General features: G+C 44.0%; 1 protein-coding gene across 2 annotated transcripts in view; it reads right to left on the reverse strand.

Moving 5' to 3' along the window:
- Positions 1-14,607: 14,607 nt before the first annotated feature.
- Positions 14,608-23,586, reverse strand: part of LOC142751109 (uncharacterized) — a 52,867-nt gene continuing 43,888 nt past the window's right edge. For both annotated transcript variants that reach the window (XM_075860085.1, XM_075860084.1), the window contains 3 exons: positions 22,609-22,772; positions 17,955-18,071; positions 14,608-14,949 (listed from right to left, as the gene is read on the reverse strand). In XM_075860085.1, the coding sequence (XP_075716200.1) occupies positions 14,876-14,949; positions 17,955-18,071; positions 22,609-22,772 (355 nt within the window). In that variant the 3' untranslated portion in view covers positions 14,608-14,875. The remainder of the gene's footprint in view (positions 14,950-17,954; positions 18,072-22,608; positions 22,773-23,586) is intronic.

Here is a 23,586-nt window from a genome sequence, read left to right on the forward strand (position 1 = left end):
CAATTCAATGGAGCCATTCAGACATGGTGTTTTTCACACAGCGTGTTTCCATTGCGTGAAACTCGCTCCATGTCCTATTCTTGAGCGTTTTTTGCGCATCACGCACCCATTGAAGTCAATAGGTGCGTCAAAATCATGGACAGCACATCGACACACAGCTGGGTGCTGTCCGTGATTCACGCACAAGTTCATAAGAAATGAAGAGATAAAAATAAAGAAATGTGTACATAAACAGACATCAACAACTGATGCCCCATGGAACTGCAATGCACGACAAACGTGTCAGTTTTTTGCGGACGCAAACCAGACACATCCGTCTGAATAAGGCCTAAGGGCTTATTCAAACGAGCTTGTAACTCGTCCGTGTGATGGCTGTTAATAAAAATGTCTGTCACAAGATGCATGTATTTCAATGGGATCATTCACACGTCTGTTGTTTTAACGGACTGTGTGAAGGGTCCATGAAAAATAGGACATGTCCTATTTTTGGCAGTTTTCACGGATCCCTCAATAGACTCAAGTCTATGAGGGATCCGTAAAAACGGGTCCCGCATGGATGAAACTTGGACGTGAAAAACTGCAGTTTTTCACGTCCGAGTTTGCACTAGTTCATGTGAATCTGCCCTAACAAGGGAGTCATTATTTGTGTCTTCCCTGCATTTCCCTCTTTTCAGATCACAGATAACAATGTAACAATGATTTAGAAGCTGCTAACCTGTTCTAGTGACCTCAGACTTTGTTATGACTGAGAGGCTTCACAAATACATTAATTGAGTTGTTTCTGCAATGTCCTTGTCTATGACTTTTGTGCAGTCTGCAATGTCAGACATTCCCAGTTTGTTACCTCAACAGTAAGGTATTTATTATTTTTAGTTAGTAGTTCTCCATCAGCATTACTGCATACATAGAGTGACCTCTTAGGCCTCATGCACACGACCGTAAAAACTCCCGTTATTACGGGTCGTAATTATGACCCGTAATAACGGGCTCATAGACTTCTATTGGCGACGGGTGCCTTCCCGTTTTCTCACGGGAAGGTTCCCGTGCCGTTGAAAAAGATAGAACATGTCCTATTTCAGGCCGTAATAACGGCACGGACAGTCCATAGAAGTCTATTGAGCTCTCGTAATGACGGGTGGCTACATGTGTGCACCCGTCATTACGGCAGCATTGCTAAGCGACGTCAGTAAATAGTCACTGTCCAGGGAGCTGAAAGAGTTAACTGATCGGCAGTAACTCTTTCAGCACCCTGGACAGTGACTACCGATCAGAATAAACCTGTAAAAAATAAAAATAAAAGACGTTCATACTTACCGAGAACTTCCTGCTTCCTCCAGTCCGGTCTCCCGCCCGTTGCCTTGGTGACGCGTCCCTCTCGACATCCGGCCCGACGTCCTGGATGACGTTTCAGGCCATGTGACCGCTGCAGCCAATCACAGGTCAATCACAGGCTGCAGCGGTCACATGGACTGCCGCGTCATCCAGGGATGTCGGGCTGGATGTGAAGAGAGGGACGCGTCACCAAGACAACGGCCGAGTAAGTATGAATTACAGAAAGGGCTGTCCCTTCTCTCTATCCTGCACTGATAGAGAGAAGGGGCTGCCGATTAGTGCAGTGCTATTTTGCCACCAAAAACGTGCCCGTAAATACGGGTGGAATACGGGTGACACCGGACCCATATTTACAGGCACGGGTTCGTAAATACTGGTGCAAAACGGGTCGAATACGTGTGACACCAGACCCGTATTTACGCCAATATTTACGGGTGGGAAAAAATACGGTCGTGTGCATGAGGCCTCCACCTATGATACAGGTTTTTCTTTCTATTTGAATTTAAAGCAGTTTCTAGGTGGAGTCCCCTAATTCTCTAGGCCCTTGGGCAGTGCCAGGTCAGCCTGTCCTTGCTAAATTCATCTACGCGCCCCCTTTTATTTCAAAGGGGTGACAAATCAAACTAAAACTAACAAAGGCAATTTTAATTTGGAACAATATTAAATTACTTTAGACATAATGCATAAATGCTTATTGCATTCACAGATAAATATATATTGGATAAAGATGGTAATTTATTTGTAATTGTCTAGGTTTTTCTTCCATTTATGGTATAACTTGATTTTATAGTCAGAAACCAGCGTTATATGCCTTACACAATTTCATACAGTAGGTCTTCTCTTTGGACAAGTCTGCGGTCCAACCAAATCCTTATTAATATATTGTGAAAAATTAGTGTCAGCTGGCAAAGTGAAAAGAAACTGACTGGCATGCCAATATTACATAATATCTCATGTAAAGTTGATTTTGTACATAAAGCATGCACTTGGGAATAGAAATAGTAATTACTAATGTATGTGGACATCATAAAACATTCACTGTGGGTTCATGAAAAATAATTTTTTTATGTGCATTTTGTTGGGGAAGAGTTGGTTTTTATTGGGGAAGAGTTGGGAAATGTTGGTTACCAATTGTGATTCTTCAGATGTTTTGTGCAGACAAGTACTAATATAAGTGTTATGTCTTCATTCAATCATTTTTCTGAGAATTGTAATGTACACCATGGAAGATCATGCTCATGGGATAAGTTGTGTGCAATATACATGTGGTCTTTCTCGGGCAGACATTTGGTGTTTGTAGAAAATTGAGGTTACAAAGCATTTTTTATTAAATAAAAAGTTAATGGGATAAAGAGTTGGGTAAAGTGAATCATCTAAATGGCCCAAATATATGATGGTGGATGGTGACATGGTGCAAGTTAAAAAAGTATTCACTAAAAATTATAAATCTTATTAACAATATCTTTGATCCAGTTTATCAAATGCATTTCAGGGTTTTAGTTTATTCAAATCAGCAGTTAATGGCATACTCTTCACTGGAAAATGCATTATTGCTAGACGATGGATGTCCTGTAAAGATCGAGCTTCTCTCCAATTGAAAAATGTAGTTAATAATATGGTTATCTTTTACAAACTATCTGTGGAGGAGAAAGGGTTCAAAGCAACTAACAATTTCCAAGACTGGGCCACTCGGCTACTTAATTTATCGAGTTGAGAAATTCGTATTTTTAATAAACTTTGTTTTAAATTGAATTGGATGTGGTAGTAGATGTTTTTTGTCTTCCTTGGGCATAGGGTGAGATTTTGGTTGGGTTCTATTTTATTGTTTTGTATCATTTTTGTTTTGTATAAATTGAGATAGAAACTAAGAAAAAAAGAGACTACTTCTAGTAGCGACATACCATCAATACTGGCAGACCTTGTGACTGCTAAGAGTCCCGTGATAAGAGGGGGGCCCGGCAATGAACTGCTTTTCTTGCTTCCCTGTCACAGCCACTAGGGGCAGCTCACTAAGTTATAAAACTCCATTGCGTTCAATTACTAACTGAATAAATCCACTAGCAGTTCGCTTCTTGTAGCGGTGGCTGGATACACCCAGAATGTTATAATTTTACACTATGATTGTGAAGGGAACCAGGGGATTTCGAGCTGTATACTGTATGTGAAAAAGGCAGCTCTGGGCCCTATAATGAAATATTAGGAAATTATGGAGGACAATAACTTTCCAAAAAAGACAGAGATAATTATACATATGGGGTCTTCAAAGAATGGCTTTGTTGTTATGGTATTCTTGGAGAATGCAAGCTTGTAAGATTCACTAAGTTACAAATTAGCCATTGTATTACATTTTCCGTATTTAATCAAATAAACTTATATAATCATATATAATGGTGAAAATGTATTATCAGATTTAAAAATAATCCTCCTTAAAAAAAAAAATTCAGAATAGGTCAATAAAAGTCAATAAATATGACAACATTTTAAATTGATAAAATTGTAACTGGAAGAAAAGTGCTGCAATGTCCCAGTCTAGACATTATAACATACAAATTGTGAGATGACTCTTTCACTGAATGATCCTTCCTGTTTCTTCTTCAATCTTCACTATATCTTATTCAGAGTAGAGATTGAGTGAGAGTAGCAGCTTCGGCATATGCAATTCTAAAAATAATACTGACAATTACATGGCAATTTTATGACTACATCACTATAGTATTCATGCAGTTGTTATCCAGACTTGCAATACAATAGATGCTTGTGATATGAAACACATATTCTTGATGGATATAAGTAGTGGTGGTGCTTAACAATTGTAAGGTATAATAGCCAGATATTCAGAAGAAGTGGAAACACTAGAATACATCATGAATGCTGTTAGTACAATTAACCAGTTCAGGACCGGGCTATTTTGCGCCTTCAGGACCAGACACCGTTTAGCCATTTTTAGCACGTGTTAGTTAAATGGCTATAACGTTTTTATTTGTTGGGTTAACGACGTGATTTTTGCGACGTTTTTTCCGTAGACAATGCAGGTTTCATTTTTTATCGTTTTTATACACACCTTTTTTGCTATTTTAGAATTTTTATTCATAAAGTTTGAAAATAATAGTAAAAAAATAAACTTTTTTACGTTTCAGCTATTTTTTTTGGGTAATAACATAGTTTTACCCTAAAATAGACCTTTTATTTGTGATCGTCATTGTCTACCGTAAATTTTAATATATTACATGTCTATATTAGGGTAATTGGGTCAGCGCTAGCGTTACAACAATGATTGGCGGGGGGGGGAACGTTTTTTTTTGGGATGGGTATTTTATGTGTATTTATTAATTAATATTTTTTTTGCACTTTACTTTATTATTTTTTTATTACTATGGTCTGTCCCTCAAAGGTCAAAAAAGACCTTTGGGGAACTTTATATATTTTTTTTCTTTCTTTAACACCATCTTTTCCACTGTAACTGGAGCTGCACAGCATGATCACCGGGAGGAATAGAGACAGCGCCGCTGCTGCTGTCTCTATTCCTATACAGAGCGTTCAATGAACGCTGTGTAAAAAGACATCGGAGAAGACAGAAGCAGTGAAAGCTGCTTCTATCCTCTCCTCAGGGTCCCCGGCAGTCACTGACAGCCGGAGACCCGACATTCAGCTGCCCGATCGCGCGGGCAGCAAGTTAAAACCCGAGCCGTAAAAAGTCTATGGCTCGGGTTTTAAGGACCCTGACCGCAGGCTGTAAATATACAGCCAGCGGTCGGGAACCAGTTAATATATAACCGTACCATTAGTTGTAGAGTGTCTGCAATGGGACAGGCAGCAGCAGGAATTTTTTTGCTTTTTTGTGGCCTCAATCTCAGCATTATCATGTAGCTCTGTCACTCACATATATGCAACTTAAAAGTGTATTAGGAAATTGCTATTAAGGGGATATATATTGTCAATGTTTTTTGTCATGTGGTAATCGATATAATGTGATCACAAGAGTTTGTGCAAGTTCTTAGCTAAGAAATAAAGTTCTGAGGAGGTTGATAAATAGTTAAAAATGTATAGCAGGACTTCATGTATTTGTTGAAATGCTCAAGTAACTTACGTTTTTAAAGGGTTTTTTCCCTGGTTTGGTGCAAATTAAATATAACCACTGAATAATGAAAAGTTTTGTGCAAAATGGAACCATATTGAACGCATCTAGGGGAGAACTTGTCTGATATATGGCACGAGATGGAGCATGCTACTTTTTTTTGTTATGCAGTATCCGGATGCATTTACCACCATGATGTTATGCATAGCCCCATTGAAATGCAGTGACACGGTATTCAGGATCTGTGAGAAATAGGCCTAAGCCTTTATTTACACAGCAAAATTACCCTTCTGTGTGAGAGCTGTTAATTTTGTGCAAAAAAAGGGATCAGATCCCATCTAAGGAAAGCAGGGAAACATTTCCTTGGAAAAGAAAAAAGAAATGTTCATGAGAACACGTACATTTTCTGTGTATTTAAGGGAGGTCCACGGAGGTTCATTTTAAATGAAACACGGACAAATGTAAAAATAAAATTCCAACCAAAATAAAACGAAACAGCAATAAACATATCTAAGGCTGCATTCACATCTGCGTCAGGGCTCCGTTCTGTTGGAGATTTCCGTCGGAACAGAGCCCTGACCAGAGGCGTAGCTAGGTTCTCCAGCACCCGGGGCAAAGATTCAGTTTGACGCCCTCCCCCCAACCTCTTTCCCGACATCTCCTTCCCCCTCGCCATGTTTGTTTTCCCTACCAATCAATGACATGTCATTTCTTTTCCACGTTTTTTTTATGTAACTCAAGCATAAAAACATTTGTATATTTTACAAGCAATATACAGGGTGGGCCATTTATATGGATACACCTAAATAAAATGGGAATGGTTGGTGATATTAACTTCCTGTTTGTGGCACATTAGTATATGGGAGGGGGGAAACTTTTCAAGCTGGGTGTTGACCATGGCGGCCATTTTCAAGTCGGCCATTTTGTATCCAACTTTAGTTTTTTCAATGGGAAGAGGGTCATGTGACACATCAAACTTATCGAGAATTTCACAAGAAAAACAATGGTGTGCTTGGTTTTAAAATTACTTTATTCTTTCATGAGTTATTTACAAGTTTCTGAGCACTTATAAAATGTGTTCAAAGTGCTGCCCATTGTGTTGGATTGTCAATGCAACCCTCTTCTCCCACTCTACCCCAGCGTGAACATCCTGGGCGGGTACCCAAGTCCTCTCCTCAGGCCCGTATCCTCTCCAATGGACCAGGTACTGGAGGGAGCCTTGGACCATCTTGCTGTCCACAATCTTGGCCACCTCGAATTCTACCCCCTCAGGGATGAGAACGAGGACAGGACGTTTCCTCGAGGGAGCCAAGGACGGGGAGCAGCGTTTAAGGAGGGAGGCATGAAACACGTCGTGTACTCGAAAAGATGGGGGCAACTCCAGTCGGAAGGAGACCAGATTGAGGACTTCAATGACCTTGTACGTCCCTATAAACCGGGGAGCAAACTTCTTGGACGGGACTTTAAGGCGCAAGTTCTTTGACGATAGCCACACCAGATCCCCGACCATAAACAAGGGGTTAGCAGAATGTCTTCTATCTGCCTGAGTTTTTTGTATGCTCTGGGACGCCTCTAGGTTCTTCTGAACCTGGGCCCAGACTGTGCACAGTTCCCGATGAACGACCTCTACCTCGGGATTGTTGGAACTACCAGGTGAAACGGAGGAGAACCGTGGATTAAACCCAAAATTACAGAAAAAGGGGGAGAGCCCTGACGAGTTACTGACCCGGTTATTAAGGGAAAATTCGGCGAGGGGAATGAATGAGACCCAATCATATTGACAGTCAGAGATAAAACACCTTAAATATTGTACTAGAGACTGATTAGTCCTATCGGTTTGGCCATTAGTTTCAAGATGGAAGGCAGAGGAGAAGGACAGATCAATCTCCAACTTTTTACAGAAGGCTCTCCAAAACAAAGAAACACATTGTACCCCTCTGTCAGAAACAATATTGACAGGGACCCCATGGAGACGCAGGATGTGTTTGACAAACAAGGTAGCTAACGTCTTAGCATTGGGTAGTTTTCTGAGGGGCACAAAGTGGCACATCTTACTGAACCTTGATCAGCAGCAATTTCAGAGCCTAAATCAGAATCAATAGAGGAAATGATTATACCTGGAGGCAAAATACAAGCAGGATCTTCCTCCGAAGGAGGGCTGGCCATGAAGCTACGCGACAGTGCATCAGCCTTAATATTTTTAGACCCAGCCCTATAGGTAACCAAAAAATTGAATCTGGTAAAAAATAACGCCCATCGAGCGTGTCTCGGGTTTAGCCTCCGGGCAGATTCTAGGAAAACCAGATTCTTGTTGTCGGTAAGGACCGTTACCTGGTGCCTAGCCCCCTCCAGGAAGTGGCGCCACTCTTCAAATGCCCATTTAATGGCTAAGAGTTCGCGGTTGCCAATATCATAGTTACTCTCAGTGGGCGAAAACTTCCTGGAGAAGTAGGCACAGGGACGGAGATGGTTGAGGGACCTGGTACCCTGGGACAAGACAGCCCCCACTCCCACCTCGGACGCGTCAACCTCTACGATAAATGGCTTCATTTGGTTGGGATGAACCAACACCGGGGCCGAGATAAAGCACTTCTTAAGGACCTCAAAAGCCTGGGCAGCCTCAGGAGGCCAGCGGAGGAGATCAGCACCCTTGCGAGTGAGGTCCGTAAGAGGCTTAGCGATGACCGAAAAGTTAGCAATAAATCTCCTGTAATAATTAGCGAATCCCAAGAAGCACTGTAACACCTTCAGGGAGGCAGGTTGGACCCATTCCGCCACAGCCTGGACCTTGGCGGGGTCCATGCGGAATTCATGAGGAGTGAGGATTTGACCCAAAAATGGTATCTCCTGCACCCCAAACACACATTTTTCGGTCTTCGCAAAGTTTGTTTTCCCGAAGGACCTGGAGCACCTTCCTGACGTGTTCAATGTGGGAGGACCAGTCCTTGGAAAACACAAGTATGTCATCAAGGTACACTACAAGAAATACCCCCAGGTAATATTTTAAAATCTCATTTATGAAATTCTGGAAGACCGCGGGAGCATTACACAACCCAAAGGGCATGATGAGGTATTCGAAATAACCTTCGGGCGTGTTAAAGAGACACTGTCACCACATTATAAGTGCCCTATCTACTACATAAGGAGATCGGCGCTGTAATGTAGGTGACAGTAATGCTTTTTATTTTTTAAAAAACGATCTATTTTCACAACGTTAGGAGAGATTTTGGTTTATGCTAATGAGCTTTCTTAATGCCCAAGTGGGCGTTGTACAGAGGAGTGCATGACGCTGACCAATCGGCATCATGCACTCCTCTCCATTCATTTACACTGCACTAGCGATATAGATATATGTGCAGCCTCATACACAAACCCTAACATTACTACAGTGTCCTGATAATGAATACACATGAAATCCAGCCTGGACGTCATGTGTACTCAGAATCCTGACACTTCTGACTCTTTTTTGTGAGATTCCGGCAAGTGAAACCAAATCTCGCGAGATCACGGAGCTAAACGAGATTTGATGCGGATAAGGTTATACGCCCCCCGTAGATCAAACTTAGAGAACCATTGGGCCTGATTAAAGAGATCAGGAATCAAAGGAAGGGGATACTGGTTCCTTACAGTGACCTTATTCAAGTTACGGTAGTCAATGCATGGCCTAAGACCACCATCCTTCTTCCCTACGAAGAAGAAGCCAGCACCTACCGGAGAAGTAGAGGGGCGAATGTAACCCTTGGCCAGGCATTCCTGGATATACTCTCTCATGGCTTCACATTCGGGACAAGAGAGATTAAATATCCTATCCTTAGGGAGCTTAGCTCCTGGTACCAAATCGATAGCGCAATCGTATTCTCTATGAGGAGGTAACACTTCGGAGGCCTCCTTAGAGAAAACATCAGCGAAGTCCTGAACAAACTCAGGTAGCGTGTTCACCTCCTCAGGGGGAGAAATAGAATTAACAGAAAAACATGACGTCAAGCATTCATTACCCCATTTGGTAAGCTCCCCAGTATTCCAGTCAAACGTATGATTATGCAACTGCAACCAGGGAAGGCCTAAAACCAAATCGGACGATAATCCCTGCATCAACAGTACAGAGCACTGCTCCAAATGCATGGAGCCAACAAGGAGTTCAAAAACAGGGGTATGCTGTGTAAAATAACCATTAGCAAGAGGAGTGGAGTCGATACCCACTACCGGGACATGTTTAGGCAAATCAATCAAAGGCATAGCTAGAGACATAGCAAATTCCACAGACATGATATTAGCAGACGACCCTGAATCCACGAAGGCACTGCAGGCCTACCACCTACCACCAAAAGAGACCTGAAAGGGAAGCAAGATGTTATTACGTTTCAGATTTACGGGAAATACCTGTGCGCCCAAGTGACCTCCCCGATGATTACTTAGGCGCGGAAGTTTTCCGGCTGCTTATTCTTACGCCTAGGACAGATGTTCACTTGATGCTTGTCATCCCCACAATAGAAGCAGAGACCATTCTTCCTGCGGAACTCTCTACGTTGTTGGGGGGACACGGAGGCCCCGAGTTGCATAGGTACCTCCGAGTCTTCCGTTGAAGAACGAAGTAACGGAACCTCGGGAGGCATCATGGGGGAGTCAGAGGAGAAAACACAAAAACGTTCACGTTGTCGTTCCCTGGGACGTCGGTCAAGTCGTACCGCTAAAGCCATAACCTGGTATAGGGAGTCAGAAGAGGGATAGCTAACTAGCAGGTCTTTCAGGGCGTTCGACAGACCCAACCTAAACTGGCACCTTAAGGCAGGGTCATTCCACCGAGAAGCTACGCACCACTTCATAAAGTCAGAGCAATACTCCTCAACAGGTCTCTTATCCTGACGTAAGGTCACCAGCTGACTCTCGGCAAAGGCAGTCCTGTCAGTCTCGTCATAAATGAGTCCGAGAGCAGAAAAGAAAAGCTCAATGGAGGAAAGTTCAGGGGCGTCAGGAGCCAAGGAGAAGGCCCATTCTTGGGGCCCTTCCTGGAGCCGGGACATAATTATACCCACCCGCTGGCTCTCAGAACCTGAGGAGTGGGGCTTTAAACGAAAATAGAGCCTACAAGTCTCCCGAAAGGAGAGAAAAGTCTTCCGGTCCCCTGAGAACCGGTCAGGCAACTTGAGGTGGGGTTCAAGAGGTGAGGTGAGGGGCACTACCATGGTAGCATCAGGCTGGTTGACCCTCTGAGCCAGGGCCTGGACCTGTAGGGAGAGACCCTGCATTTGCTAAACCAGGGTCTCAAGGGGGTCCATAGTGGTGTGAGGGACCAGGGTAGAGTAGGTATATGGGCTTGTGATTATGTAATGACAGGGATAGGGAAACAGACAAGTGCGCCCTAAACTACCCGCCACTCAGTCCCTGCCTACTTGCAACGACCCGCCCTAGGCGACGGGGTACAACTGGGCGACGGTCCCTACACTCAATAAGTGCACGACAGACAACCAGACAAGGAAACACAGAACAAAGGGAAACGGGGCCGTTGCCCACCGCAACACCGTGAGCAACAAGAGTAGTAAACGAGCCGAGTCAAACCAGGAGAGTACGAGGTGCCAAACGCAGAGCAGGAGAGTAGTGAACAAGCCGAGTAAAACCACGAGTGTACGAGGTACCAAACGCAGAGCAGAAGAGTAGTCAGTAAGCCAGGGTCAATACGAAGCAGGGACAAGTAGTTCAAGAAGCTGCAGCAGGGCCAGGAAACCAACAGAGAAGAATCACAAGCAAGGAGGAACAGGAAAGGCAGGTATAAATAGACAGAGGGCGGGAGCTAGCTCCGTCTGCCCAGGCTGTGATAGGCTCTCCCACTCCTAAGCCTGCCATCCTGAGTGGTGGAAGATGGAGTCAGTCTCACAGACATAGAAGCAGGTGCAGACTGATTACCTATGGGCGTGGATACAGAAGCTGTGCCTGGCAGATCCTTAACACTAACACTCCATTTTGCAACGCCATGCCATACCCTGTGCACAGTGCTTGATTGGAGCCAATTTCATCCTACAACAGGACAATGACCCAAAGCACACCTCCAAATTATGCAAGAACTATTTAGGGAAGAAGCAGGCAGCTGGTATTCTATCTGTAATGGAGTGGCCAGCGCAGTCACCAGATCTCAAACTCATAGAGCTGTTGTGGGAGCAGCTTAACCGTATGGTACGCAAGAAGTGCCCATCAAGCCAATTCAACTTGTGGGAGGGGCTTCTGGAAGCATGGGGTGAAATTTCTCCCGATTACCTCAGCAAATTAACAGCTAGAATGCCAAAGGTCTGCAATGATGTAATTGCTGCAAATGGAGCATTCTTTGACGAAAGCAAAGTTTGAAGGAGAAAATTATTATTTGAAATAAAAATCATTATTTCTAACCTTGTCAATGTCTTGACTATATTTTCTAGTCATTTTGCAACTCATTTGATAAATATAAGTGTGAGTTTTCATGGAAAACACAAAATTGTCTGGGTGACCCCAAACTTTTGAACGGTAGTGTATACAGCACCAGAACAAAGCTCATTACATATATACAGCACCAGAAGGAAGCTCAGTACATATATACAGCTTCAGTACCAAGCTCTGTACATATATACAGCACCAGAACAAAGCTCATTACATATATACAGCACCAGAACACAGCTCATTACATATATACAGTACCAGAACCAAGCTCAGTACATAAATACAGCTCCAGAACGAAGATTATTACATATATACAGCACCAGAACAAAGCTTAAATACATAAATACAGCTCCAGAACCAAGCTCAGTACGTAAATACAGCCAGAGAACCAAGCTCAGTACATATATACAGCACCAGAACCCAGCTCATTACATATATACAAGACCAGCACAAATACAGCTCAATAGGTTTGCACTAAATTGTTTCCAGCTCCCAGCATGGCCCGAACAATGGTAAGGAAATGTAATCTGTTATTTACAGCGTGATCTCGTGAGATTACGCTTGCTCTGCCATAAGTCACACACAAACGTTACCGAAGTGTCAGGATTGTGAATAGACATCCCGTCCAGGCTGGAAGGAATGTCTATTCACTGTCAAGACACTTCAGTAAAGTTAATGTATCAGTATAAGACAGCACAGCGTGAACAACGCAGTGTCACTATGTGCGGAGTAAATTAATGGAGATAAGTGTATGACGCTGATTGGTCACTGATTGGTCAGCGTCATACACTTTTCTTTACAACGCTCACTTGTTCTAAAGTAAAAACACGCCCAGTTGGTAATTAAGAAACTAATTAGCATAAAGCTAAAATCGCTCATAACGTGGTAGAAATAGATCGTTTTTCTAAATAAAAAACACTGCTGTCACCTACATTACAGCGCCCATTTCCTTATGTAGGAAATAGGGCACTTATAATGTGGTGACAGCGCCACTTTAATTGACTCACCGGTGACGTCTCAGATTCTAGTTATTTTCCTCCATCCGGTCCAGACCTCTAAGACTTCTCCCGGCCACAGCCCATTTCTGCAATTTGCTGCTCAGATGTCTTCAGCTTCTCACTTTTCAAACATTTCTACACCTATAAACAAAAATAAAGTTCTCATTATACCTCACACTACGCCCCTAAATATAATAGCGCCATACACTGCACCTCTAATTATAATAGCACCATACACTGTTTCCCACACATACACCATGCCCCCTGTAGATAGTGCCTGCCATAGAGCCCCCTGCAGATAGTGCCCCCCATAGAGCCCCCTGCAGATAGTGCCCCCATATTGCCCACCCCTGTATATAGTGATCCACATATAGCTCCCCTTATAGTGCTCCACAGATAGCCCACCCCTGTATATAGCCCCCCTGTAGCTATAGCTGACCCCTGTATATAGTGCTCCACATATATCCCACCCCTGTATATAGTGCTCCACAGATAGCCCACCCCTGTATATAGCCCACCCCAGTATATAGTGCTTCACATGTAGCCCACCCCTGTATATAGCCCCCCTGTAGATATAGCCGACCCCTGTATATAGTGCTCCACATAAAGCCCACCCCTGTATATAGTGCTCCACAGATAGCCCACCCCTGTATATAGCCCACCCCAGAATATAGTGCTTCACATGTAGCCCACCCCTGTATATAGTGCTCCACATATAGCCCACCCCAGTATATAGCCCCCTATAGATAAAGCCACCCCCATAGATAAAGCCCCCCTTGTAGATAAGGTCACCCCTGTAGATAAAGCCCCCCCTCGTAGATAATGCCACACACTTTTTTATTAGGATAAAAAAACAAACTAAACAAACTCACCTTAATCTTGTTCCAGCACCGTCCGGCGGCAATGGAGACCTGCTCTCTTCTGCGCACGTCTCCTGGGGTTGAACGACGCAAGCAGCACGATGACATGATCGCGACGCTTGCGTGTCTGAAAGGCGCTGATTGGCAGGGCAGAATGACTTTCCCTGTCAATCAGCGGGACATACCCCCGGCCGCCCGGGACAACGGGACACCACCCGGAATACGGGACTGTCCGGCTGAATCCAAGACGGTTGGGAGGTATAAGATAGATAATAAATAGATATGAGATGGATGGATAGAGAGACAGACAGACAGAGATAGATAGATATGAGATAGACAGACAGACAGGCAGGCAGATAGATAGATATGTTTAATGGAGAAATGTGTTTTTGTATTACCACCACTACTACTATTACTATTCTCCCTCTCCTCAGCAGTCCCGTGAGGAGGGTGTCAAGGGGGGTCACGAGGGGGGGTCGCGGCAGCTGCAAAAATAATGTGCCTGGAGACACAAGAGTTTCTAAAATCATGAACTAATGTCATTTATTTTATGATTTTAGAAACGCTAGTGTTCCCAGGCAATAAATTGTTTACACTGTGTACTCACCACTGTCCTGTGTTTTCCTGTCCTCTGCAGTGCTCTGCTCCGGTGTGTCTGCTCCCTCTCTCCAGGCAGACTGCTGCATCATGGCCTGTGCGGTTCTGGCGCCCCCCTCTAAGTTGCGCCCGGGACACATGCCCCGCCTGACATACACCAGAGGTTTCCATTTCCATCACCATTTATTTTAATGGTAACGGATCCGGTGCCAATGGTTTTCATTTGTCTCCGTTGTGCAGGGGTTCCAACATTTTGACGGAATCAATAGCGTGGTAGACGCAGATGAGAATGCAGCCTAATATTATCTGACAACAAAGACTCAATTTGTAGACACACACGTTGCATGTTCTTTTACATTTATTGCACTTTGATTGCACTGCTTTTTCAATGTTTTTATGAGCAAAAAAATATTTCATCCTTTTATGCTTCCAAAAGAAAATGAAATTTAACCCCTTCTCCCCATTTGCACACTGTAATAATGAAACCTGTGCGGGCTACAAGCAATTATACTTATATAGATATGTTGGCCTTTATTGCATCACATCAACTTAAAATAAATAATTATTTAAGGCGGTCTCAATCTGTAAGATGGTCTTGTTCATTGCCTTTAAACTGCTTCCATGGTCTTTATTCGGTCAGCAACTTGTCTAACCAGCTGAATGGACTGTTGTAGATCATAAGCTGAAAGATAGATTTATAGAATTAATGTAAAATGGTTACCAAGTTTCTGTGTAACACCACCTTTTGGTTTACTTATGTTTTTGGTTTTTTTCTAGGAGCATGCATTATCAGCTCAAAAATCATCTACCTCTAGCCAAATAAGCCTGCATTCATTTTTAGTATGATCTACTAAAAGCGTTCTGTTGAAGCTTGGTTGGCTAAAACGGTTGTGAGTACCAACATACTTAGGTCTATCGTCCAGGTCATTCACCAACCTCGTATGGTATATTTTATTTGCTAATAAAAGGAATCCCTCAGTTTTTAGATTCATATCTATCAACAATGCCTCAGAGAAAAAAGTGTTCTTGTTGTCCATACCATCAGAATTCAGCTTTGAATGTGTTATTTTGGATTGTTCAAAATTGGCAGCAAGGCAGGGGATGGAATTCCATAGTAAACTAATAGATACTCGCTGCCTGAAGTGCCCCCCACTCCAGCGCTGAGGTCCCATTCACCACTGCGCCAGTCCCGGAAGATTCTGCTGTGGTCACATGCCGTTCATCGGTCTCATGCCGCGGCAGCCAATCTCTGGCCTCAGCGGTGATGCTGCCATGAACGGCACTTGACCGCTGCAGGATCTTCCGGGAGCAGAGCGGCGGGATAACGAGACCTCAGTATGAAAGCAGGGGGCACTTGGGGATGGGTATCTGTTAGTTTACTATGTCATTCCATCCCCTGCCCTGCTGCCAATTTGAAAAATCTCCAGCAACCCCTTTAAAGGCTATGGACAGCTGTGGTGGCTTTTTTTAAATGTATGTATTTTAGTATAAAAAGCACATTTGTAATTTGCTTCTATTGAAACTATTGTACTGTTTCATTTTTGCAGTTTCTAGGTGTGACTGTACATAGAAGCTGCAGAACACCGTTGTCATCTGAATCAATCAGTGAGCTGGTCTGACGGCTTAGTCTGCAGCGGCTCCTGTGTGCTCCTGAGCCATCATCTAAGCCTAAGGCTGTGTTCACACGGAGTTTTTTGCAGGAGGAAAATTCCTCCTACAAAAACTGCTCCAGACCTTTTTTGCACAGTGGTTTGACAAAAACTCGTCAAAACACTCGTCGAGGCGTTTTTGTCCTCTTTCTGATTGATTGAAATGGGGTTTTGGAGGCGGAAACCGCCTCAAGATGGGTCATGATGCTTCTTTTTACCGCGACGCGGTTTTTTTACTCGCGGTAAAAAAACTCGTCCAACTCCTCATGAAATCAATGGGAGGCATTTTCGGGCGGTTTTTGACGGGTTTTGCGGCGCGGTTTCTGCATCAAAAAACTCTGTGTGAACAGGGCCTAAGGGTATGTTCACACGCAGTATTTTCAGGTGTATTTCGGGGCTTTTACGCCTCGAAAAACGCCTGAAAAAACGGAAGCTGAACGCCTACAAACATCTGCCCATTGAAATCAATGGGAAAAACAGCATTTAGTTCATACGGGGCGTCTTTTTACGCCTCTGTTTTAAAAAACGGAGTGTAAAAAGACGCTCCGTAAAAAGGTAGCATGTCACTTCTTGAGGCGTTTTTTGGAGCTGATTTTACATTGAGGCTGGGTTCACACGACCTATTTTCAGGCGTAAACGAGGCGTATTATGCCTCATTTTACGCCTGAAAATAGGGCTACAATACGTCGGCAAACATCTGCCCATTCATCTGAATGGGTTTGCCGAAGTACTGTGCAGACAACCTGTCATTTACGCGTCGTCGTTTGACAGCTGTCAAACAACGACGCGTAAAAATACTGCCTCGTCAAAAGAAGTGCAGGACACTTCTTTGCAACGTAATTTGAGCCGTTCTTCATTGAACTGAATGAAGAGCAGCTCAAGATATACGAGCGTCACAGACGCCTCGTATATTACGAGGAGTAGCATTTACTGCTGAAACGACGCAGCTGTTTTCTTCTGAAAACAGGCTGTCATTTCAGCCGTAAAAGCCAGCTAGCGTGTGAACATACCCTTAAGGGTATGTTCACACGGCGGGGGTCCGCAACGGCTGAAATTACGGGGATGTTTCAGCCTGAAAACATCCCCGTAATTTCAGCCGTACCGGCATGTGCAGGCGCTTGAACGCCTCGTCAATTACGGCCGTAATTAGCGCTGCTATTCATTGGAGTCAATGAATAGCGGCTCCAATTACGGCCAAAGAAGTCACAGGTCACTTCTTCTACGCGGGCGTCTATTTACGCGCCGTCATTTGACAGCGGCGCGTAAATATACGCCTCGTGTGAACAGACAAACGTCTGCCCATTGCTTTCAATGGGCAGATGTTTGTCAGCGCTATTGAGGCGCTATTTTCGGGCGTAAAACGCCCGATTTACGTCCGTAAATAGGCCGTGTGAACATACCCTAACACTAAGGAAAACGCCTCAAAAAACGCCTCAAAGAAGCTCCAAATTTCATTTTCAGCTTCAAAAACGCCTGAAAATCAGAGGCTGTTTTCTCTGAAAACAGCTCTGTATTTTCAGATGTTTTTTGTTTAGGGTATGTTCACACGGCCAAATTTCAGACGTATACGAGGCGTATTATGCCTCGTTTTACGTCTGAAAATATGGCTACAATACGTCGGCAAACATCTGCCCATTCATTTGAATGGGTTTGCCGACGTACTGTGCAGACGACCTGTTATTTACGAGTCGTCGTTTGACAGCTGTCAAACGACGACCCGTAAATTTACTGCCTCGGCAAAGAAGTGCAGGGCACTTCTTTGCCACGTAATTTGAGCCGTTCTTCATTGAATACAATGAAGCACGGCTCAAGGTTTACGAGCGTCTCAGACGCCTCGTAAATTACGAGGAGGAGCTTTTACGTGTGAAACGAGGCAGCTGTTAACAGTCTGTCTTTTCACACGTAACTGCCTCTCAGCGTGTGAACATACCCTAAGTGTGTGAACATACCCTCATACTAATCAAATCAAAGTTGATCAGTTTGTAAATTAACATGGTTTTTAGTTTTGGAATAAGGTGCAATGAATATAAAGTCATACCTCGCAGTAATTCATTTATGTCACCACTGAAAATTCCACATGTAATCCAATCATCAATGTTCTTGATGTAGTCAAAAGCAGTAAGCCCTCTATTATCTTGATGCATTAAGTTTGCTCCTGAGAAGAAGTAACATAATAATCTATGTGACACATAAGTGGGTAATAATTGCAGACATTACATCCATTCATGAACATGGATTTCTTAGAATAATATTGCCTGTATGTTTAATAGCAGTAAACTAGACTGTGGCATTTCCATAACCATATCATTTCTAATCTATTGAGGATACTTTGAATGTGACATATTGTTGGCTACAAAGGTACAGTAGCTTTTTATAACAAGCACATAGTCCCTTGGCTTACAGCTTAAATGCTATTTTAGGACAGGCCTTGATATTATTGTAATACATAACAATACAAGTGTTGCACAACTCTGCTACTATAAACAGCAATTGTTAAGTAGCAACAACCTTTTTTACCCGGGAGGATACAATGTTAATTATAGATGAACGCAACATTTTCTGTATTCTTTTTATATGTTAAAATAAAAGATAAGAATATTTAATCATTTTATAAAACATCCAAATTGCTCCATTATAGCCAGCCTAAACTGCCCTCCTTCTATTAGGCTGGGTTCACATGACCTATTTTCAGACGTAATGGAGGCGTAAAATGAACGCCTCGAATTACGTTTGAAAAAACGGCTCCAATACGTCGGCAAACATCTGCCCATTACTTTCAATGGGCTTTACGGTGTTCTGTGCCGACGACCTGTCATTTTACGCGTCACTGTCAAAAGACGGCGCATAAAATTACAGCCTCGTCAAAAGAAGTGCAGGACACTTCTTGGGACGCAATTGGAGCCGTTTTTCATTGACTCCAATGAAGAACAGCTCTAAATTAGGTCCGTAAAAGACGCCCCGCAAAACCCGAGTACATGCAATTACGTCTGAAATTCAGGAGCTAATTTCAGACGTAATTGCAGTTATCGTGTGCACATACCCTTAAGGTTTTCACTAAAGTGTACCTCCCATTTGAACCTGTGGTGGTCTAAAGTAATAAGGTATTAATATTGATATCCATTATCCATGGTGGTCTGGGGTGGTTATGAGTTAATATATAATGCACCTGGGGGGCTAGGGTGATTTAGTGGTTAACCCTTAGGGTATGTTCACACGCTAGCTGTCATTTACGGCTGAAATGACAGCCTGTTTTCATAAGAAAACAGCTGCGTCGTTTCAGCCATAAAAGCAGCTCCTCGTAATATACGAGGCGTCTGTGACGCTTGTATATCTTGAGCTGCTCTTCATTGAGTTCAATGAAGAACAGCTCAAATTACGTAGCAAAGAAGTGCCCTGCACTTCTTTGCCGAGGCAGACAGTTTACGCGTCGTCGTTTGACAGCTGTCAAACGACGACGCATAAATTACAGGTCGTCTGCACAATACGTCGGCAAACCCATTCAAATGAATGGGCAGATGTTTGCCGACGTATTGTACCCCTATTTTCAGACGTAAAACGAGGCATAATACGCCTCGTTTACGTCTGAAAATAGGTCGTGTGAACCCAGCCTTAATATTACATAATAATATAATTATATAGTTTATTAATATATTGTTTAGGATGGTGAAGCGGTTAGAGGTGGTGGTCTAGGGCAGGAAATTGTACCTATAAGTGAATTTAATTTAATCTAAAAAGGCCCAGAATTTGTATAGGGTCAGAGCTCTGCTTCTCTTCACAAAAATCATCCAGTTAAACGATAAAATTCTGTCTGCATACAGCTGCCACTAGAGGGAGCTCACTGCATACGGATTTATACAGCTTGCATTGAACTCAATAATAAATCAGTATGCAGTGAGATTCTACAAGATGGAACAAAGGGAAGAACTCACAAACATTTCTTCTCTCTCTGATACTAGTAAGGCTGAGTTCACACGGGGTGGACACGGTGCATAAAAGAACGCAGCGTAACCACCCTGTGCTCTGCAGGAAATTACGGGCGAAAAACCGCACCAAACTGGATGTCCAGAATGTCCGCTGCGGAAAACTGCAGCACTGCTAGCAGGCCGGCCTCCTGAGATGACATTTCAAACCACAGGCTGCAGCGGCAGTCACATGGGATGAAGCATCATCCCAGGAGGCAGTCCCTCTGATGTCATCCAGACCGGCCTCCTGGGATGAAGTTTCATCCCATGTGACAGACGTTACAGCCTGTGATTGGCTGCAGTGGTCACATGGGATGAAATGTAATACCAAGAAGCCGGTCTGGAGGAAGTAACACAGACTCCTTTTTTGTGGCGGAATTGCTGCGAACCCGATGCAAAAAAACGCAACAACTGCTACTTCTACCTCCCCATTGAATTAAGTGCAGGGTCTAAAAGGAAAGGAGATTAAATGAAAAATAAACCGAAAATACAAGAGGGATACAGGAGATAAATGCTGCTCCGTCAGGCGTGTGAAATACCTGTCTTAATAAGTTCCCCCATTGTGTAATCCCGGCTTAAGTGTTTTATAACCAGGGCCAGCCTTACGGGTGTGCGACCTGTGCCATTGCACAGGGCGCATCACTCCAGCAGGTGGAAAGCGGCACTGCGCTGGCTACATTCCCGTGCATGTGTTTCAGAAGCGCCCGGGCCCCGCGACTCAGCAGCTGCCTTTCCTCCCGGGTGCTTCTTCTCTCAGTAGCATTGCTACCACTATAGCAGCCATGGCAGCTGCTAGCGGTGACACCGGGCATCCTTAGGACGCAAATACTATTGAACACAATAGCAGGGTATGGCGGTATCTCCCTGCGCTGCTATCTACTAGCACCACTGTAGCTCCCTGAAGGAGCAAAATCCCCATGTGGCTGGGGACTCTGCTCGTGGACAAAGTGCTTGATGTCTCTGTCCATATATGGACAGTGACATCAGGGGCAACTCCACAGCATTGCCGACGCTGTGACCAGGGATTCCCGACACTGTGACCGGGGATTCCACTCCCGGAGAAGCCCCTGACGTCACTGTCCATAAATGGACAGAGACATCAAGCGCCCCGTCCAGTAGCAGAATTCCCAGTCACAGGGGGATCCTGCTCCTTCAGGGAGCTACAGTGGCACTATCTACAGGGGGGGGTGCTATCTATAAGGGGGCTGTGTGGCACTACCCACAAGGGTGCTGTGTGGCACTACCCACAAGGGTGCTGGGTGGCACTACCTACAAGGGTGCTGGGTGGCACTACCTACAAGGGTGCTGGGTGGTCCTAACTACAAGGCGGCTGTGTGACACTACATACAGGGGGCTGTGTGACCCTACCTATAAGGGGGCTGGGTGGCACTACCTACATGGGGGCTGAGTGGCACTACCTACAAGGCAAATGGGTGGCACTACCTACAAGGGAGCTATGTGGCACAACCTGCAAGGGGGCTGTGTGGCACTACTTACATGGGGCTGTGTGGCACTACCTACAAGGGGGCTGTGTGGCACTACCTACAACGGGGTTGTGTGGCACTACCTACAAGGGGGCTGTGTGGCACTACCTACAAGGGGATGTATGGCACTATCTACAGGAGGCATCTGTGAGTGGTGGGCTGGTGGTCATTTTAGTGAGAGTGGTGGGCTGATGGTCATTTTACTGTGAGTGGCAGGCTGATGGCCATTTTACTGTGAGTGGGGGGGGTGCTGATGGTCATTTTACTGCGAATGGGGGACTGATGGTCATTTTACTGTGAGTGGCAGGCTGAAGGTCATTTTACTGTGAGTGGGGGCTAATTTTTTTTCCTGGGGTGCCTTGTGCCCAAAAAGGTTGGGAAACTCTGTACTAGGCTACAGGATCACGCCAGCCTATGCAAGGATCCCGTCGTCGGCGTTGTGGAGCAGATCAGTTCGCCGTGGGAACAGGGCCTAGGTGAGTACAATTTTTTTCCTTTGGGGGGCACTGTCTACAAGGGGGAGGTGGGGGCTCCATGACACTATCTACATGGGGAGGTGGGGGCTGTATGGCACTGTCTACAGGGAGGAGGTGGGGGATTATGGCACTGTCTACAAGGAGGCTGTATGGCACAATCTACAGGGGGGCACTATCTACAAGGTGGGGCTGTGTGGGGCTGTGTGTGGCAGCCAGGGGAGGGGGGCATTATACTGTGTGGAGGACACTAAGCGGACATTATACTGTGTAGGGGCACTACAGGGGGAAATATACTGTGTGCGTCCCTTAGGTGGCATAATACTGTGTGGGCACAATTAGAGGACAAAATATTGTGTCCTTGAAGGGGTTATAATATATAATTATACTGTATGGGGGCACTAAAGGGGCATTATACTGTGGGGGGGGGCATTATACTTTTTTATGGGGCATTTTTTTATGATGGGTGGGGCACCAAAATATAATTTCGCACGGGGAGCCATCTATCCTAAGGCCAGCTCTGTTTATAACTATAGGAATTTTTAAGGTACCTCTGACCATTATTTCCCAGAGAGTCAGGAATTTTTAAGGTACCTCTGACCATTATTTCCCAGAGAGTCAGACCACTCTCAGTCTGGCCCTGCTAGCTACACTGCTTACTTGGTGATGATCATTCAGAATACATTTGTTAACAGCTGTCACCATTCAAGGTTTACTGCATGCTCACATATCTATAATAAATGAAACAATATAATGAATAAGGTCTACTGTACCCTTGTCAATCAACAGTTTTGCTCCATGAAAGTTTGATGAAATGATGGCATTAAACAGTGGAGTGATGAAGTCCTTATTTAGTGCATTGACTTCAGCATTGTGTGACAGCAGCAATTTCAAAATCTGATAATTTTCAATGTGGAGAGAAGCTAAATGTACGGGACTGTCAATAAATGAAAACAGAATTATATTTTGACTGCATGATATCCATAAGGACATTTCAGCATAGGATACATTTTAAAATTATTCTTTTAATGTAAATTGTTATATGCCATAATCTAGATGTGAATAATGTGTGTGCGTGTGCGCAAACCTCAAGAAGATCCTGGGTGGCCTGGAACAGACTAACATAGAATAGTATCCTGTATATGGACAGTGACGCAATTTTTATCATTTGGCCTCTGTACACCACCACAATGGATGTGAAACATTGCAATGAAGAAGGGATTGAAGTGAAGACTTTCAGCTCTAATTCAAGGGGTTTAACAAAAATATTGTATTAACCGTTTAGGAATTACAGACATTTATTACATAGTCCCTCCATTTTCAGAGGCTCAAAAATAATCGGACAATCTAACATACAGTGAACGTAATCAGGCTCGGAGAGGTAGTCAATGACATCACTCAATAGCGACCGCAGCATTTAAATCGTTAGAAAGAGGGGGACGACTCCCTCTAACAGCTCATCGCAACCCCCGTAACGCAATCGCCGGGGGGAGATGGTTGCTATGGCTGCCTGGGGGCTTAATGAAGGCCCCCAGATCCGCCATCTTTGTGCACCAAATAGTTGACAGGCTTAATAGTTGCCTGTCAGAATCATAATATACTGCAATATATTAGTATTGCAGTATATTGTGCAAGCGATCTAACAATCGCTGGTTGAAGTTCCCTAAGGGGACTAAAAAAAAAAGTAAAAATGAGTTAAATAAAAGGTATTTTTTTATGTAAAAAAAAATTAGTTAAAAAAACCCCCCTTT

The sequence above is a fragment of the Rhinoderma darwinii genome, chromosome 3 (assembly GCF_050947455.1).
Source record: "Rhinoderma darwinii isolate aRhiDar2 chromosome 3, aRhiDar2.hap1, whole genome shotgun sequence".
NCBI lineage: Eukaryota > Metazoa > Chordata > Amphibia > Anura > Rhinodermatidae > Rhinoderma > Rhinoderma darwinii.